At 44.2% G+C, this 19,993-nt stretch overlaps 1 protein-coding gene across 1 annotated transcript; it reads right to left on the bottom strand.

Moving 5' to 3' along the window:
* Window positions 1–1,992: 1,992 nt before the first annotated feature.
* MYOCOS (myocilin opposite strand) lies at window positions 1,993–4,717 on the bottom strand. The gene is made up of 2 exons (XM_028488136.1): window positions 4,569–4,717; window positions 1,993–2,152 (listed from the first exon to the last, which is right to left on the bottom strand). Exons 1-2 carry the CDS (start codon window positions 4,661–4,663, stop codon window positions 1,993–1,995), a joined length of 255 nt encoding a protein of 84 aa, XP_028343937.1. The 5' UTR covers window positions 4,664–4,717.
* Between the last annotated feature and the right edge of the window lie 15,276 nt (window positions 4,718–19,993).

Here is a 19,993-nt window from a genome sequence, read left to right as displayed (position 1 = left end):
GTATAACTGATTCACTTTGTTATACAGCAGAAACTAACACAACAATGTAAAGTAATTATACTCCAATGAAGATGTTAAAAATAGACTCATGACCAAGATTTAACAAAGCCAAAAGATAATAATAATTTGTCCCTAGAACAGTGTCCAGCTCACACAGTAGGTACTTAATATTTTGAACACATGAATAAACAGAAAAAATATCCTGGAACTTGCCCAGAAACAATCAGAAATAAAACTACCTCAAGGGGTACCCCTTCCCACCATTTTTCCTCATTGATTCTATGCTTAACTGGCTGTGTGACCCTAGACTAGTCACTTAACCTCTGTTCCAGTGGTAATAGAACTTTCTGTAACGACAGTATGCTCTATATCTGTAACACCCAGTATGGTAGCCGACAGCCACATGTAGCTATTGAGCACTTGAAATGTGGCTAGTGCAAGGAACTGAATTTTATATTTAATTCTGATGAATTTATGTTTAAGTAGCCACACGTGGCTAGTGGCTACCCCATTGGACGGTGCAGGTTTGTTCTCTCATCCGACTGAGGATGAGGTCATGTGTGTGTTGAGCCCCCAGCTGGGGATGACAGGTGCTCCAGGCATGCTCCCCCTGCTTCACTGCTGCGGCAGCAGACCACAAGAAGGAACCTGACTTCTGCATCAACAGCACAGCCCGCTGACTCTGTGGGGAGGGCATCTGAGCACACATAAGGGTGGGCTTGGAGGGAGAACGTCCACAAGGACTCTGAAGAAGTGAATGCAATAAAAGATGGCCCTGTTGGGGGCCAGGGCAGGCCACCCCAAAATGTGCCTCCATGGTGTATGGATTATCTTAAATAAGTTACTTAAGAAACGGCCAATGCAAGAGGAATACTCTAACCCTCCTTTCTGTCTAACCCTAAAAGTAGGAAGTAAATCTCTCACATAAACGGACACACTTATGGTCAGAGAGAGAATTCGGGCTGAGAAGACTGTGTAAACAAATCTTGTTACTTCTTTTATTTACTACTCCAAGCCCAAACTCTGTTTAGATTCTTCATTAATTGAGCACCCCAAAACCTAAATTTCTTGGTCCTACCTATTCCTCACAAATGTATTGTTTCCTTGTCTAAAAAGTATAAAAACTGCCTGCTTTGGCCATTTCTTTGGTCCCAATTCCATGAGACCTCCATGGACATGAACTAAAATTTGTTTCTCTTTCTCCTGTTCATCTGTCTTGTGTCAATTTTACCATTAGTCCTACCACCAGAACTCAAGAGGAATAGAGGAGGAAATGTCCCCTTCCCCAACGGCAGCTAAGGACATTTCCCAGAAGTGGATTTGAATTATCACCTCTTTAATGCTTTCTGACTCTTCAGAAGAGTCCTGTGGGTCCTTAGAAGGGGAGTCTTGAGCATGAGATCTGAGCAGTATGTTTCTCCTCCCTAACAAAGCCACTCTGCACTTGGCTGCTTCTCAAGTTAAGTTTCTTCTGTTAGAGTTTGAAATTCACTTAAATCTCCAAGAAACAAACTTTGAAAATGTCGTCCATAAATGTGAAATGCAGCCCAGTCCAAGCCCAGGAGATGTCACAAAAGGCCACAAAACTGTCATGTCCCAGGCTGAGGTTTGAAAACCCAAACCCCTCAGGTTTCTCTGGAGCGCATATCTTTAAATTCAGATTTTCACTCATCCAGGTTTAGTAACAAACACTGAGGCCTGATCTTTTTTTTTTTTTTTTAATTCAAATACAACTGACTACCATAAGTGTTCTATCGTGTGGCATAAATTAAAGACCAAACAGAGACATCAGAGACTTGGCTTGAGAAACCAAAGATTACTCTAAGTGCATTAGTAAGGATAAACAATGCTCAACAGTTGTTGTAGGAGAAGAAAACTAGGAAAGAAAGAACAAAGATTTTCCAAGAGAGTCTTCAAAGCCAACCCCAGTGACTTCACGGAAACTGTTTTTTGGAGTTTTCTGTCAAAGTCTAGTTCAAAATGACTGATGTTTTAGGTGCTTAAGAAGGAAACTTTGGAGTCTTCAGTTGGAGAAGGAGGTGGGGCTGGGGGTACTTCGGAGCCAGCTGCACTAGGGGGATGAGCTTGTCCCAAATCCATATCTGAGGGTATCTCCCCGGCTTCATCACTTTTCTTGGTAAATCTCTCTTCTCTGGGAAGAAAGGCACACTGAATGTCATTTAAAGATGGGATTTTTTTAAAAGAACCCCCAGATCCCAGCACCTAAAGAGCATACAGCATTTTGGAGGACATCCTGACTCACCTACCCACGTTTACAGAGCCATCACCTGGCAAAGATAAGATACACTCTATTTACACTTCACGTGTCAGCTCTTCTCAGAGACAATTTAACCATCTCCACTGGTCCCCACGGAACCAATGTAGCTGGGGTCCACCCCTACCAGCCAGCTCTCTGTAGTTTCAGCCCAGGGCAGGCTCTCTCTCAATGTTTTATTTGCATACCAGCTATTTTCTGGCTAGTTCAGCCTAGGCTCACTTCAGCTCTCCTTTCTGCCTAGTCACCCCCTGCCCCCCTGTCCTCACTTCCAGCCTGCCAGGTTCTCCTTCCCTTCTGCTAGAATGCACCAGGCATCTCCATTCTACTCAGGTCTGGGCAAACCCTGCCTTCAAGGAAATAGGACTAGCCAGTCAAGTGATTAGAGATTCAGAATTAACTGTTCCCTGAATGAACACCTACTCTGGTCTAGGGACTTGGAAATTAACTAGAAACTAACTAACTACATTCAGATTCTCAACGACAGCTCACCACTGTTAAGGTTTTCAGCTGAGGAAGCTGAGACAGAAGGCGATTTACCCGGGTCATATGGCCAGTAAAATACAGAACTGGAATTCAAACTCAGATTTCCTGATCACAAATTCACTGCTGCATCTCCCAGTCAGAGCTGATCCCTAACGTTGCCGCGGAGATGTGGGGGAATGGGGGGAGGGGCTAACAGGGAAGGAAGCTAGGAGAGGTCCCAGAACTGTGGGATCTCTTCCTTCCTGAGTGGATTTTAGAACATAGTGACCACAGCACCCTGGAGACAATGCCCACTCCACAGTCTAACCAGTGGTGTCAAATTTGCCACACAGCCCCATCTGTAAAGGTTTAAAACTCCATACCTATATTAACTAAGAAATTGTACATAATTTTTAAAATCAATTCACTAATATCTTACATCCCAACAAACTCTAAAGTCAAGAAGCACTGTGAACAAACTGGACGGAGGTCCCTATTTCAAATCAATAATTTTTATTTTGGGCCAACTTGTCAGGTTTCATAAAATCATTATTTTAAGCTCATACTATACCCACAGAACTCAGACCAAAAGTGTCAGCTCTGCCAATTGTTGTTTACTCATATCTGCATTATTAGAATGACTTCAACCCAGGTTTCTTGGCAGAAATTTGTTAGGCCACTTTTCTCTGTTGAGGGTTGCATTCATTAAGACTAGACACAATAACTTATAAGTCCACTTAACCCACACAGACAAACTGCAACCTGTTGGCATTTGCTGCGAGTGAGTGAGTGAAGCAGTCCAGTGAAGCTGGCCTTCCTCCAGCTTTGCAGCTCCCGTCCTCCCATCTGGAAAGTCTCAATCTACACATGACCTCCTGACACACACTGACACACAGGGAAGGTGCAGCATCCAACCAAACATCAATTTCAATAGAGCTCAGTTTTCATATAAATTGGAGTCCTAATGTTTTCTTTATATCTTTCTTTATATATGAGATGTCTTGGGCACCTGACTGGATCTGGGGATCTCAGACCAGAGAGAGCGCAGAGCATCCCACAGTGGCCATCATAGGCTTGCCAGATTTAGCAAAAGAAAATACAGGGTGCCCAGTTAAATTCGAATTTCAGATAAACAACTTTTTTTTTACTGTAAGTATATCACACAGGCTTACTTAGGCCAAAAAAATCCCTTTTTGTTGTTCATCTAAAGTTCAGATTTAACTAGGTATCCTGTATTTTATCCACTGAGCCTACAATCAGGGGAAGGTGTCAGGCAGTGGACTTGTTTGAGAACTCCAGCATGCAGCTCAGGCAGCTAACTACTCCAAGGCAGGCAAACCCTCTCCTTTGCGCCAGATAAGCTGTTGAGGCCTCCCCTTTCTAAGGGCATGCTAGCACAGTCCTGGGCACCAGGTGCAGAGTCATGAAGGAGAAAAGCAGTCCTTGCAGGGAGCTTACAGCCTAGCTGGGAATGAGGACAAGCTTCGGGGAGTCTATGCTGTTCCCAAACTTTGCAAAGTCATGCATTTTTATACTGAGAAGGTACATCATAACTTCCAGCTGATTATCAAAGTGATGCTCACTCCCCAGTCAAGAGCCACTGACCTGAAGTTCATTCCAGCGCCCTTATCATTGCCTATTGAAGGATCACGTGACAAGGGTCTGTTTCCCACAGTGGGTGACAAAGTGTTTTCTCATCTGTAAAATCTGCCTTGCTGCAATGGATGAATACATTTACATAAACCAGCGTCTGGAGGCATTTTACGGCACTTGGTAAGGATCAGCATTTATGTTCCATCCTAACCCCCACCAGAGACCCCGGAAATACCTCATGGTCATGGTGATTCGGCGCCTGGTCACCTCGGAGGCCAGGTCTCTGTAGGGGAGGTTAATGCTGTTGCCCATGGAGCCTTTCTCTGCCATGGCCTTGCACTCAGAGGATTTAGATTCACCGCACCTGTGAATCTAAAACAAAAGCACCAGCAAACATGCTTCAGAGGTTGGGACTGCTCTGCCTGGGTCCAACATGGCACGGTTTGCAGAGGACTTTCACTGCCATGTTCTCAGCGGGTCCGCCCTACAGCCCGCCCCCCTTTCCCCGTTCCCCAGTCCCACCCCTGAGGCAAACATTTTCTCATTCAAATACCTGCTGTGGGGGGAAGAGCAAGGTCCTCCCCACCTTAGATAGAACAGGTATTATTAACCCGATCTTGTGATATGGAAACCAAGGGCAGCTATGGTTTCCCCCAGGGAACAGCTGAGGAAACGGAGGCCCAGAGAGGTGAACTGTCTCTCCCCAGGTTGCACAGCTGGGCCCTGCCGGTGCTGCTTCCCCTTTAACGAGTGCCACTTCCATGGAGCCCTTCTCTCACAGGGCTGTTTGGCATCACTGACACACGCAGAGCCGCCCTCTTCCTGGAGCACTTACCTTCTAAAGAACAGGAAAGGGACATAGGATTGACAAGGCTACTTATTCAGATATGCACCTGGCAGAGATACTGGAGGCTTGAAAGTGAGAAGAAAAATAACAGCAGTGGGACCTCTTTAGTGTCGGATGTGGGATGGCCTTTTACAGTATTCTGTTTGGTAACCACAGTAACTCTTCAAGGTAAGTTATTATGATCCCCATTGAGCCAATGGGGAAACTGAGCAGGAGAGAAATTAGGTAGCTTCTCCAGGGGGCACAGAGCTAGAATCTCAACCTACGTCTGCCTGGCTTCAAAGACTCCAGTACAGAGTCAAGTGACCCTCCAGTTCTGCCTCGGTGCCAAGCCATTTCCAAAGGAGTAAGGGATGAGTCTTCATTCCTGGATACCTTGTCACGCTCACGAGGTGACGTGGCCGTTCTCAGAACATGAGTTGCAATGGCCTGAGCTCACCAGCCTGGTCTGCTGGCTGGAAAGGTGTGTTCTTAGGAGGAAGCCCGACTGACTCACCTTTTGATTCCAGATCAGCTCAGGATATGACCCTTTCCACACCTCAGTTCATGGTCTTTGAAGAAATGCCCTCATTCTGTGCAGTCTCTGTTCCCACAAGTCAATTACTCCACCGTCTCAGAGAAGGAAAAGTCCCAAACCACCGCTACTGCCGCCAACTGCCTCCCAGACTTTTTAAAGCCTCCTGTAGTCAATCTATCTCAAGAGCTTGAGTTAATGGATTGATTTGTGCCCTTCAAAGGTAGCAGCTGGGACTTCCCTGGTGGCACAGTGGTTAAGACTCCGAGCTCCCAATGCAGGGGGCCTGGGTTTGATCCCTGGTCAGGGAACTAGATCACACATGCATCCCGCGACTAAGAGTTCACATGCTGGAGCTAAGAAGCCTGCGAGCTGCACCTAAGGAGTCCACCTGTTGCAACTAAATAAATAAATGAGGTAGCAGCTGACACAGATTTTCCCTGCAGAATTGACCTTGATGAGAAATCCCCAAAGATGTTGCGGGGAGGTGGGGGAGATGGGTCTTGAGCGCAAAGCAGGGGAAGAGCCTTTGGTGACGTGAGCAACGAGGAAGCACAGAAAGAGGCTAGAAAGCATGACCTGTTACTACTGACTACATTTAAAAAGCTAATTCATGTACAGCCATCCTCACAGCACCATCATAATAATTGATCTCACTCCTTCCTGATGACTCAGCACTTCTGCTGAGGTGGCAGGTGCTTTGACTTTGAAATAAAAGGTATTGACTGATTTCATGACTCTCACTTTTGAGCTGCATGATCTTGGGCAAGTCATTTAACTTCTATAAGCCTCGGTTTTCCTACCTGTAAAAGAGGAGTAATACTCATAGCAGCACTATTCACAATAGCCAAGACATGAAAACAACCTAAATGTCCATCGACAGATGAATGGATAAAGAAGATGTGGTGTATACACACACACACAAACACACACACAATGGAATACTACTCAGCCACAGAAAAGAATGAAATAATGCCATTTGCAGCAACATGGATGGACTTGGAGATAATCCTACTAAGTCAGTCAGAACGAAAAAGACAAATACCATATTATATCGCTTACATGTGGAATCTAAAATATGACACAAATGAACCTATCTAAGAAACAGAAACAGACTCACAGACATAGAGAACAAACTTGTGGTTGCCAGTGAAGGGAGTGGGGGAGGGGTGGAGTGGGAGTTTGGGGTTAGCAGATGCAAACCATTATATATAGAATGTATAAACAACAAGGTCCTACTGTATAGCACAGGGAACTATATTCAATATCCTATGATAAACCATAATGGAAAAGAATTTTTAAAGAATGTATATATATATATAATTGAATCACTTTGCTGTACAGCAGAAATTAACACAACATTGTAAATCAACTATACTTCAATTACAAAAAGAAGTAATAATCTCTACAAGGGCAGTTGTGAGGATTGAGAAAATATTTGCAAAAATCCCTAACTTAACGTTTTTGGGCTTTTAAAATGTTTAAATTCATGTTTATACACACACACACACACACACACACACACACACATATATATATACATATATATACATTTAGCCCAGGATGAATATGAATATGTGTGTATACTGCCCTTGATGTAATAACATGAATGTAAACCTTTTCCTCACAAACTCAATTATATACTTTTTGAAAGTAGGAGCCCTATTTTTTAAAAAAATTAATTTATTTATTTTTGGCTGCATCGGGTCTTCATTGCTGCACGCAGGCTTTCTCTAGTTGTGGTGAGCAGGGGCTACTCTTTGTTGCGGTGCACGAGCTTCTCATTGGGGTGGCTTGTCTTGTTGCAGAGCACGGGCTCTAGGAACGCAGGCTCCGCGGTTGTGGCTCGCAGGCTCTAGAGTGCAGGCTCAGTAGCTGTGGCGCATGGGCTTAGTTGTTCCGCGTCATGTGGATCTTCTCGGACCAGGGCTTGAACCCGTGTCCCCTGCATTGTCAGGCAGATTCTTAACCACTGCGCCACCAGGGAAGCTCAGGAGCCCTATTTTATCCCTCCCTCCTAACCCAGGCTTGGCACAGTGTTGAGTTCCTAGTGGGAACCCAACAATTATTTAAATTGAATCGGAAACTGCAATAGCATTGTGTTTCCATCTGTTTCCTTTAGCCATGTGATTACCAACGTCTAACATAATCAAATTTCTCTATTGTGTTTGAATATGTCAGAAACAATTATTGGTTTGTTTTCTGTTTGTTTGTTGTTTTGGCCCAATGACTTTGGAGAACAAAGTCTGAGCTCTTAAGTAGGAACCCTTGGGAAGTTTGCTGTCGTCAGATATATCTGAATGATTAACACCAATACAAACCTGGACAAACCCCTACCTCCTATGCTAGCCATCCTTTATGATATTCCATACAAATCTAAAACATGTTTCTGAACCCTGACATCCAAACATGAAGTTGACACTTCAGATGTGTAAGAAGAAGCCCTGGTAATAGAGCAGTTTGACGGTAAGAGAGTCTGTATTTCTCTCCATTAACTATAATGAAATCACATTAGAAATTAGCTGCTACTTGTGAGATAGCATGTGTTAAAGCTGGGGTTCATGAGGGGCAGGACCATAATAAAGACGCAGACATAGAGAATGGACTTGAGGACACGGGGAGGGGGCAGGGTGAGCTGGGACTACGTGAGAGAGTAGCATTGACATATATACACTACCACATGTAAAATAGATAGCTAGTGGGAAGCAGCCACATAGCACAGGGAGATCAGCTTGGTGCTTTGTGACCACCTAGAGGGGTGGGATAGGGAGGGTGGCAGGGAGATGCAAGAGGGAGGAGATACGGGGATATATGTATACATATAGATGATTCACTTTGTTATACAGCAGAAACTAACACAACATTGTAAAGCAATTACACTCCAATAAAGATGTTAAAAAAAAACACCTGGGCTTCAAAACATGGTCTACCTGACACCAAAGTTCACATATTTAATGACTGCGGTTTTCCACTCACAAAATAGAATAAAACGAAAACATGTATTCTCTAAAAAACAATAGAAAACTATACAACTACCAATATTACTAATTTTACAATAGGGGAACTGAAACTTCTCTCTTAGGCTCTCTCAGCTATGTGGAACAAAGACCAAGGGATAGGGATTGTTGGAAGGATATGCAGGCAAAAGAGGGACAGGAATCCTTCTGGAAGAACAGGATGGGTCACCCTGCTGTGCCTCCCAGGAAGACTTGAACTGGGAAAGCCAAAGTGGAGACACCTCTAGGGACTATATTATCTTGCCATCCCTACAGCTACAAAAATTTATGGCTCTAGCACTCTACCCTGAACGGGATTCAGTTATTCTCAATCTCTGCAAGATGTATAAGCCAGGTATAATTTTTATAGGCATAGATGCCTAGCTGACGTAACAGGATAATTAGCACTAACACAGGTGTGTGAGTCCCTCAAGTCTACTCTCAGCTCCCTTGACCCCCTCTCTAGTCTGCATTTGCTTGGCTGAGTGCCAACCTAAGTTACATTCACCTCTCTACCTCTTGACGCCTGTACCCATGCAGCTATATATGGCTAAAGAGCAACACACACCTTGATGACTACTCACTTGAAATTCATGACTGCAAACTTCAACTGGGTACTTATCTCAGGCCTAGAAACCTTCTCATCTCTTCCCAAACCTCCAACGCGTCTTCCTAATTCTCATTTTCAGCTGAGGAAAACAGAAACAATCCAGAGAACTTCCCAAAGTACCCACCACCCACCCATCTACCCACCTTCCAGCTTTTGTGCCATATTCTTTGCCTCTTCTCCCGTTACTATAGATGAAATATGAGCACTCTTTTCAGAGACCAACGCTTGCACTCGGACACCTGACCCCATCCTCTCTCATCCACATCAGGTCTTCACTCCAGCAATCCTCTCCTCTTGAATATCAAATGTCCCCTCTCTACTGGATCTTTCCCATCAGTGTACAAACATTATTTCTCCCATCTTAAAACTCTGTCTTGAATCCAGTTTTCCCCACCGCAAAACAAATCAACAAAAATTTCTTGAAGAAGAGTTGTTTGTATTCATTGTCTCCAATTGCTTTCCTTCCATCCTCTATCAAATCCACGCCAGTGGTGATTTACCAAAACATCACTCCTCTCACTCAGCCATCAGTAGCGTTTGAAACAGTAGATCACTCCCTCCTCCTTGAAACATTTCCTCATTGGCTTCCAGGACACCACATGCCTCCTGCCCCAACCTCACTGGTTACTCTTTCTTAGTTCCCTTTGCTTGTTTCTTTTCATCTTCCTAAACTCTTAACATTAGAGCATCCAAGGCTCGGTCCTTGAATCTCTTCTCTACTCTCATTTCTATGTTGATCTCATTTAGTCACATCATTAAATTCCATCTCTAGGATGATGACATCCTGTCTGTCTCTCCAGATCTCTCTCCTGAACTACAGACTGATACATCAACTGTCCACTTGACATCTCCATTTTACTAATAAACACTTAACTCAAAACGCCTAAGACTGAACTCTTGATCAACTCCTTCAAACCTGCTCTACCTGCTGTCTTCCCCATTTCTGTTAATGGCAACCCCATCCATTCAGCTGCTTGAGCCTCAAATCTAGAAGTCATCTTTGTCTTATATCTCTCTCTCTCTCAAACTCACATTCAGTCCGTCAACAGATGGATTTTGAGCTCAATTTTTCAAGTTATATCCAGAATCCAGCCACTTCTCACCACCCTTACTGTTACCTGCCCTTGTCCGCAACTCATCATTATCCTTGGCATGAATAATTGCAAAAGCCTCCTAACTGGCCTGCCTGTTTTCATCCTTGTCCCTCCTTCAACACACAGCCAGAGCAATCCTTTAAAAATAGGTCATGTTTCTCCTCTGCTCCAAACTCTCCAATGGCTTTCCATTTTTACTCAGAGTAAAAGCCAAAAACCCTTGCAATGGCCTTCAGAGCTTATTACAATTTGCCTCCTTTCCTCACTCCCAATCTCTCTGACCTCAACAATTATTATTCTCCCTTTTCCTCTCTCTGGCTTCCTCATGTTCCTGAACACCCAGGGACACTCCCTCTTCAAGCCAGGCTTTGCACTTGCTGTTGCCTCTGCCTGGAACACGCGGCCCCAAATATCCACATACCTTGTTTTCTCTGTTCCTTCAAGTCTTTGTTCAATTTTGCCTGCACAGTGATGCCTTCCTTGTGTACTCCATTTAAAATATAGAAAAAAACACAGGTTTTTTCCTGCTATACTCCCTGCTGTATCTCAACACCTGAAACAACATCCAGCGCATCGTAGCTGATGCTGTGGCACGTCATCCAGATCCTCTTTCTGGCCGAGGCACTCCTTTCCCCAGATGCTAGGAGTGTTGGTGGCTGATGGCTTTCAGGTGAGTCCCTCTCCAGGCATTGCTTTCAGCTGAAGATAGTTGCCTCAGCCCCTCCCCTAGAGACAAATAATAGCCCTCATCCAATGACTGACCAGTGTAGGGGTATGAATGCCCAGACCCATCCTACCTTGGGAGCTGCCTATAGAATCAACCGAGGCCTTTGTTGTAACTATTGATACATCGCAGTTCAGCTTCTCTCTCCCATGGATACTGATGCAGAGGGCACTCCCCCAATGAGCTTCCCGCACATAAATCTACATTTCAGTGTGTTTCCCAGGAAACTCAATCTAGCACAGCGGGTGCCAGCAGTGGTCTAAGGAAGACGACTCTAAAAAGAGATTTTGGCTGTGGATTACCAGGCAAGGAGAACTTTATCACTGATGGTATGTGGAGCATTAGCAGTCCCTGGCAAGCTGTAATGGCCAGTGGTTAAAATTTTCATTGATGTGCAAGAGGGAGGGAATATGGGGATATAGGTATGCATATAGCTGATTCACTTTGTTATACAGCAGAAACTAACAACATTGTAAAGCAATTATATTCCAAAAATTTTTTTTCATTGATGGTGAATTGGGATGGGATTGTGTTGGAAGAGGATGAACTGGAAGGTTTAATATCTCAAGCTTTTGAGAGGCTCAGGGGAAGAACCAATTTTAAGGACAATGCCTCTTTCTGAGAAAGATGATGAAAGACTGGGGTCATTAATCAGCAGTTGAAGGTGAAGTGAGAAAGTCAAAGGCCTCTTTGGCAACAGCTTAGTTTCTGCAGCCAAAGGGCAGAAGACGTTGAGGATAAGGCTGAGGACGTAATTATAAAAGTAGCATTCCAGGGCTTCCCTGGTGGCGCAGTGGTTGAGAATCCGCCTGCTGATGCAGGGGACACGGGTTCGTGCCCCGGTCCAGGAAGATCCCACATGCCGCAGAGTGGCTGGGCCTGTGAGCCATGGCCACTGAGCCTGTGCTCCAAAAAAAAAAAAAAAAAAAAAAAAGTAGCATTCCAGAGGAGGCTGACTTCTCAGTTCCAGCAAGGCTGGGAAAAAACAGGATCCTGAGACTTGGGATGAAGAAAATCCTCAGAGGGCTTCCCTGATGGCACAGTGGTTAAGAATCTGTCTGTCAATGCAGAGGACATGGGTTCGAGCCCTGGTCTGGGAAGATCCCACGTGCCGCGGAGCAACTAAGTCCGTGCACCACAACTACTGAGCCTGCGCTCTACAGCCCGTGAGCCACAACTACTGAGCCTGCATGCTGCAACTACTGAAGCCCGAGCACCTAGAGCCCGTGCTCCGTAACAAGAGAAGCCACTGCAATGAGAAGTCCGTGCGCTGTAACGAAGAGTAGCCCGCGCTCGCCGCAACTAAAGAAAGCCTGTGTGCAGCAAAGAAGACCCAACACAGCTAAAAATAAATAAGTAAGTAAGTAAGTAAATTTATAAGAAAATCCTCGGGGCCTGCTGAGATGGTTTAGTCCTCCCTATTGGAGACTAGCACTCCTCTTGATTAAAGATGCTGCAGATGCCTCTGTGTTGTAGGGTAACACACACACCCTTCAGGATCTCCATTCTGGCTGCCAGACCAATATCTAGAGTCAAGTCACCACATAGCCTGCCAGGAAACTGCTAAGGGACCAAAGGGACTATAGGAAGAAACAGCTACAGCACTCGGCTAACCTATACCAGCTGGGCCTGGTATTAGTCTACATTTGAGACCGGATCCTGTAAATGCCGGCTCAAGGGGGGTTTAGGAGAGCCCTGTCCTGCGATACATGTTTTAACTCCCCAGCAAGGACCCTGGGAGACAGTGCTCACCTGCTGCTATGATGGCTCTTGGAAGCTGGCAGTAAGAGATGGCCCATGTCAAATGAAGTACAAATTCCAGGATGGATGGTGGAAGGTAACACAAGGCTCAGAGAAATGGGCATTCTAGACTGGATATACTGTGTAAGGGCAGAAAACCCAGTTGAGTATGCTCTGGGGATGAACATGGCAGACATTCCCTTTACCAAAGGAAAAAATAATGTATTGCACAAAAGGGCTCCAGTGTCATTAGGAAGCCCAGGGGTGGCTGTCCTCTGTAGGCAAGGGCTGACAGTGGGAGACGCTATGACTGGAATTGGCCTCACGTATAGCAAGCAGCAAGCATAATAGATACTAAAATGAGAGGTCGGGTGGTTAAGGATCAGGAACAGGTGGATAATATTATCATAACCAGCAGCAAAACCAGAGTGGCAGCTGGGTGGTTTTGCCCCCACAGAACTATAGAAGTGGTTCATAGAACACAGCCTTCCCAGGACTGGTGAAGAGTCAGCAAGTATTGCTCAGTTTCTACAAATCAGTGCTGGATGATGAGGCTGAGGGCAGCCACCTTAATAAGCCACACTCACTAAAAGAGAAATCAGGAATTTCCCCGTTGGTCCAGTGGTTAAGACTCCATCTTCCCAATGCAGGGCGCACGGGTTCGATCCCTGATCATACATGCTGCACAGCGTGTCCAAAAAAGAAATTAATTAATTAAAAATAAATAAATAAAAGAAATCAAGTTCTAGGAGGAGGTCCTTGCAATACCCTGGCGAGAGTGTATGATAATGATTCCTCATGGGGATCTAGGGCCATTTACCCAAGTAACCATACACTGGGAATTACCTACACATTTCGAAGATTTTTGGATACAGGATTTAAGTTGACGTTGATATTCAAAGTGTCAACATTGTCCTTCTGTTAGAGTTGGGAACACATGGAGGCCAGGGATAGAGTCCTGGCCCAGGTTTGACTCACAGTGAGTCCACTGGGTCCAGGACCTGCCCAGTGGTCCTTTCCACATGCTTTCCACATGCATTTTATGATTGGAACAGACGTACTTGGAAGTCGGCAGTCCTCTCCCATTGTGCCTGGGCCTGAGGTAGGAGCTATTGTAGTGGGAAATACTAAGTTGCTTAAATGAAAGTCTCTGAAACTGTCTCCTCCCAGTCAATATAGTAAATCAAATATCATGTGCTGGGTGGTTATCGCCCTGATTGGTACCACCCTTAGAAATCTAAAGGGTGCAGAGATAGTGGCTCCCATAATATCCCCATTTAATTCACTCCTCTGGCCTCTACAATAAACCAGACTGAAGATTACTGCAAACTCAACCCAGCTGTAGCCCTAATTGTAGCTGCTGAGTCAAGTAATACATTTGTTAGAGCAGGTTGATGTGGGTCTACCCCATCAGTGAAGTTTCTAGGGATCCAGAGATCTGGGGTCATGCCGTTCCATCACCTACAAATTAAAGGACAAAATATTGCACCTTACACCTCTCACAAAAGCACAATTTTTGGATTGTGAGGCAGCATATTCCATACTTGGGAGTACTGAGTGACATGAAAGTCTGCCAAATTTGAGCAGGTCCTAGAGCAGGAAAGGCCCCTGCAGGTACAGACAGTGAGGCAAGTGTACTCACTTGCCAATTGGTTGATAACTGACTAGAAGACCCCCATGGTATTAAAGGTATTGATGACTGGAAACAGATCTGTGTGGCAAGATACACTAGGAAAATTACAATGCAAGACCATCTGCAATGGAGTTTTATATATACAAGGTTCCTAGGAGAAATAGAACACCTGACCTCAGGACGTGAAGTGACCAAATGGCCAGGACTGTTCATCTTGAGCAGCTCTGTTAGGCCCTCAGGGTCATAAGTTGAGCAGGCCCAGCAGCAATCTATCATAAGCTATATATCTAGAACTGGGCATAAGTAGGGCCCATGCTACAAGTAGGTGGCCCAGAGCCCCATATCTTTCATTAATATTGCACAGCACCTCTCCCTCAGATCATCCCTACGTTTGCATGAAGTGTCCCTTATGGTCAGCCTAGAAAGAAGGGGAAAACTCAAGTTTGGTCCCGTCAACGTAATCTGTGGATGCAAGCCAAAACTGGATGGCTGCTGTGCTGTACCTCTTGTTAGATATGGCCCTAAATGATAGGGACAAGGGAAAATTGTCCCAGTAGAGTTTTGGGCAATTCATCTGGCCATTTACTCTGTGTGGAAAGAGAAGGGGCCCAAGCCAAGAATATCTGCAAACTCATGGGCAATGGGAGAAGACTTGGCTTGTTGGTCAGGAGCTTGGAAGGAAAAATGACTGGAAGACCATCCAACCCTTTGGTGACTGGAACTGACCCATTCTGTATATGGGTTTGCCTTCTCTGCCTGCAGGACCTCAACTGGCACTATCAGAGAGCTTACAGAATGTGTGTTCTCCCCGCAAGGGTTCCTACCTCTCTTTGAACAAAGGAACCCACCTTACCTCAAAGGAGATGTGGCAATGGACGCATAACCATAGAGTCCACTGTCCTATTGCATACTGTACCAACTAGAAGCTGCCACCCTGATAGTGCAGTGGAATGGCCTTTTGAAGATACAACTGAGGCACCATTTTGGAGATAATACCTGTAAAGAAGGCATGGGAGAGATATGCCAACATGAAAATAGCAAAGGAATGAATCAGCAGTTTGCAAATGTAAAGAGAAATATAAAGAGAAAATGTACCAATGGAAACAGTTGAAATGTTCTGATAATTACCCACAATTTCAGTATACTAGGTCCAGTGCCCACTCTTATCACAGACACCATTGAATTTATTTATTTATTCAGAAAATTCCTCAATATTTATTTTTATATTTTTACATTTTTAAAATATTTATTTATTTATTTATTTTGTCTGTGTTGGGTCTTTGTTGCTGTGCACGGGCTTCCTCTAGTTGTGGCAAATGCAGACTACTCTTCATTGTGATGCACGGGCTTCTCATTTTTTCCTCTGCATTTTTTTTTTTCCTCTGTAATTTTTGGGAATAGTTTCAGAAGGATAGGTGTTAACTCTTCTCTAAATGTTTAGTGGAATTCACCTATGAAGCCATCTGGTCCTGGACTTCCGCTTGCTGCAAGCTTTTAAATTACTGATTCAACTTCAGTACTTCTAATTGGTCTGAACATATTTTCTGTCTCTTCATGGTTCAGTCTTGGGAGACTGTACCTTTCTACAAATTTGTCCATTTCTTCTAGGTTGTCCATTTTATTGGCATATATTTGCTTGTAGTAGTCTCTTATGATCCTTTGTATTTCTGTGGTGTCGGTTGTGATGTCTCCCTTTGGATTTGTTTTTATAGGTCTTTTTTTCCTCCTTTCTTCTTTTGTTCTCTTGTGATTTGATGACTGTCTTTAGTGTTATGTTTGGATTCCTTTTTCTTTTTTTGTGTGTATATCTATTATAGATTTTTGTTTTGCTTTTACCATGAGGTTCTTGTACAGCAGTCTATATATATATGTACTTGTTTTAAGTTGCTGATCTCTTAATTTCAACCCCATTTTAGATACCCTGCATTTATACTCCCATCCCCTCATGATTACTGTTTTTGGTATATTTTCCATCTAATTGTTTTGTGTATCCCTTAATTGCTTACTATGGATACAAGTGATTTTTACTACTTTTGTCTTTTAACCTCCCTGCTAGCTTTGTGTGTGGATGATTTCCTACCTTTACTGTGTTTGTCTTTACCAGTGAGCTTTTCTTTTTTGTAATTTTCTTGTTTCTAATTGTGGCCTTTTTTTTTTCCACCTAGAGAAATTCCTTTAGCATTTGCTGTAAAGCTGGTTTGGTGGTGCTGAATTCTCTTAGCTTTTGCTTGTCTGTAGAGCTTTTGATTTCTCCATCAAATTTGAATGACAGCCTTTCTGGGTAGAGTATTCTGGTCATAGGTTTTTCTCTTTTATCACTTTAAGTATATCATGCCACTCCCTTCTGGACTGTAGAGTTTCTGCTGAAAAATCAGCTGGTAACCTTAAGAGAATTCCCACGTATGTTATTTCTTTTCCCTTGTTGCTTTTAATATTCTCTCTTTAATTTCTGTCATCTTGATTACAATGTGTCTTGGTGTGTTCTAATGTGGGTTAACCCAGTATGGGACTCTCTGCACTCCCTGGACTTGGGTGTTTCCTTTCCCATATTAGGGAAGTTTTCAACTATTACCTCTTCAAATATTTTCTCAGGCTCTTTCTCTCTCTTCTCCTTCTGGGACCCCTACAATGTGAATATTAGTGCATTTGGTGTTGTCTCAGCAGTCTCTTAAACTGTCCTTATTTCTTTTCATTATTTTTTCTTCTGTTCAGTGGCAGTGATTCCCACTACTCTGTCTTCCAGCTCACTGATCGGTTCTTATGCTTCATTTAGTCTACTATTGATTCCTTCCAGTGTATATTTCATTTCGGTTATTGTATTCTTCAATTGTTTTCTTGTTCTTTATATTTTCTAATTCTTTGTTACAAACTTTAACTTCTCGCTCTGTGCATCCATTCTTCTCCTGAGTTCTTTGATCATCTTAATGATCATTACTCTTAACTCTTTCTCAGGTGGATTACCTACCTCCACATCACTTAGTTCTTCTTCTAGGGTTTATCTTGTTCCCTCATCTGAAACATATTCCGCTGTCACTTCATTTTGTCTAAATTGCTATTCGTATTTTTATGTATGTGGTAGGTTAGTTACATTTCTTGACCTTGGAGAAGTGGCCCTCTGTAGGGGACATCCTATGTGTCCCAGCAGTGCACTCCCTTATCATCACCCAAGGGCCAAGGGCCAGCTGGTCCCAGGGCAGGGTCTGGCCTGCGTTTGCCGACTCTGTATGCAGGCAGCAGAACTGTAGTTTTCTTGCTTCTGTTTGTCCCCTGGTGGGTGGGGCTTGTCTAGAGGCTTGTGCAGGCTTCCTGGTGGGAGGGGCCTCTGTCTGACCCTTGGTGGATGGTGCTGGGTCTTGGCCTTCTAGAGATGGTGGGCAGAACCATGTCTAGGGACGTGTGTAGAGGTGGCTGTGCTCAGGAAGACTTTAGGCAGCCTGTCTGCTGACGGGTGGAGCCGTGTTTCTGCCCTGATGGTTGTTTGGCCTGAGGCTTCCCAACACTGAAGCCTACAGGCTGTTGGGTGGGGCCAGGTCTTGGTTCCAAAATGTCAGCCTCCAGGAGAGCTCACACTGATGAATCCTCCCTGATACGTCTGCCACCAGTGTCTATGTCCCCAGGGTGAGGCACAGCTGCCCCCTGCCTCTCCAAGAGACCCTCCAAGACCAGCAGTTAGGTCCAACCTAGGCTCCTATTGAATTATTGCTTTTGCCCTTGGTCCCAGTGCATGTGAGAGTTTATGTGCACCCTTTAAGAGCGAAGTCTGTATTTCCCACAATCCTATGGAGCTCCTGCAATCAAGCCCTGCTGGCCTTCAAATCCAAATACTCTGGAGGCTCCTCTTCCCAGTGCCAGACTCCTAGGCTGGGGAGCCTGATGTGGGGCTCAGAACTCTCCCTCCTGTGAGAGAACCTCTGTAATATAATTATTCTCCAGTTTGTGGGTCACCCACCTCGGGGGTATGGATTTGATTGTATTGTCAGTCTGCCCCTCTTACTGGTCTCCTTGTGGTTCCTTCTTTATGTCTTTAGTTGTAGAAGATCTTTTCTGGAAGGTTTTAGTATTTTTCAATGATGGTCGTTCTGCAAATTGTGATTTTGGTCTGCTCGTGAGGAGGTGAACTTAGGGTCCTTCTACTCTGCCATCTTGGCAGCTCTTCTATAACTTATCTAGTTCTGGAGGCTGAGGTCAGGGTACCAGCGTGGTCAGGTAAGTGCCCTCTTCTGAGATGCAGACTTATTTTATGCTCACATAGTGGAAGGGCTAGAAATTCCAGTTTTCTGAAGAGCACAGGTACTAGTTTAGATTAAGCTATGTGGATTTATCAAGGCAATTAATCACTTTATTGCAACCTGCCAAACACTAGGCAAAGTGTGTGTGGATATATGTGTGTGTATGTATATATATTTTATTTCATTTAATCAAAACCTTGTGAGGAAGACTGAATCATTTCCATTTTAGAGCTGGAGAAACAGACATCAGAGTTGTGATTTTCTTAGTAACTTCAAGTCCAGTGCTTTCATAGCAGTACAGCTCAGTAGTTAAGAGCTTGTGCTTTGAGAATCAGGCTTCCTGGACCAAATCCTGGCTCCTACACTTACTGCATATCCTTGGGCAAGTTATCTATGCCTCATTCTCCTCATGTATAAATGAGAATAAAAATACCTTTTAAGGGATTGGGAGGCATCAGTTGATACATGGTAATTAGGACAGTCCCTGGCACACTGGCATTTTCCTGTTTCCTACTTTTATGCAGACATAGCAGGAGGACTAAGGAAGAAGCTAGTTTTGGACACGTGTGGCCAGAGTGTTACTCTTTGTGTTACCACTTTTCCCTGTGTTCTCTGGTCAAAACGTACTTGGGAGAAGCCTTTGTACTATGGGTGTGGATAGGAACTTGAGTATGAGTATGGTCTGGCACTAGTGGCTAGGTCCTGTCCCTTCAGTAACCTAAGCCACCAGGGAAGTACCACTACTCTGTTTGGTCACACTGTCTCTTAAACTGTGAGCTTCTTGGAGGGTGGAATCATGCCTTTGGCTTTAAGCATTTAGGACCTAGCAAGGATGATGCTTCCCATGTGTTAGGTGCTGCACAAATGTTTCTGGAATAAATAGGAGTACCCATGTGCCTTTCCCTATGGTTAAGAATAGGACTGCTTTATGTGGGAGGCCTACTTGGCCAGGAAGGTTAAAACAAAACAAAACTCAAGCACCTGAACTATGCCCTGATTCTGGGCTGCTGAGGAAAAAAAAGGTGGTAATGTCTATGAGTAATTGTTTTTCCCCCTGTGAGGCTTTAAGCTGGATATAAAATTCTGGTAACTGAGTTGTTTAAGATGGAACTTTATAACATCCATTTCTATTCCCAGGTTATAGAAATTCAAGACCCAATCAATCCCCCCAATGGGTATCACTATCAGCTTCTGTGGGAAGTGTGGCTTTACTCTTGGTACAATCGTCTTTTTGGCTTCTCATATTAAAGTTTGAGAGGGCAGCTCCTCTCTG

The sequence above is a fragment of the Physeter macrocephalus genome, chromosome 4, assembly GCF_002837175.3.
Source record: "Physeter macrocephalus isolate SW-GA chromosome 4, ASM283717v5, whole genome shotgun sequence".
Classification (NCBI taxonomy): domain Eukaryota; kingdom Metazoa; phylum Chordata; class Mammalia; order Artiodactyla; family Physeteridae; genus Physeter; species Physeter macrocephalus.
Note: the sequence above shows the minus strand (reverse complement) of the source record. Positions and strands in the feature narration are given on the sequence as shown.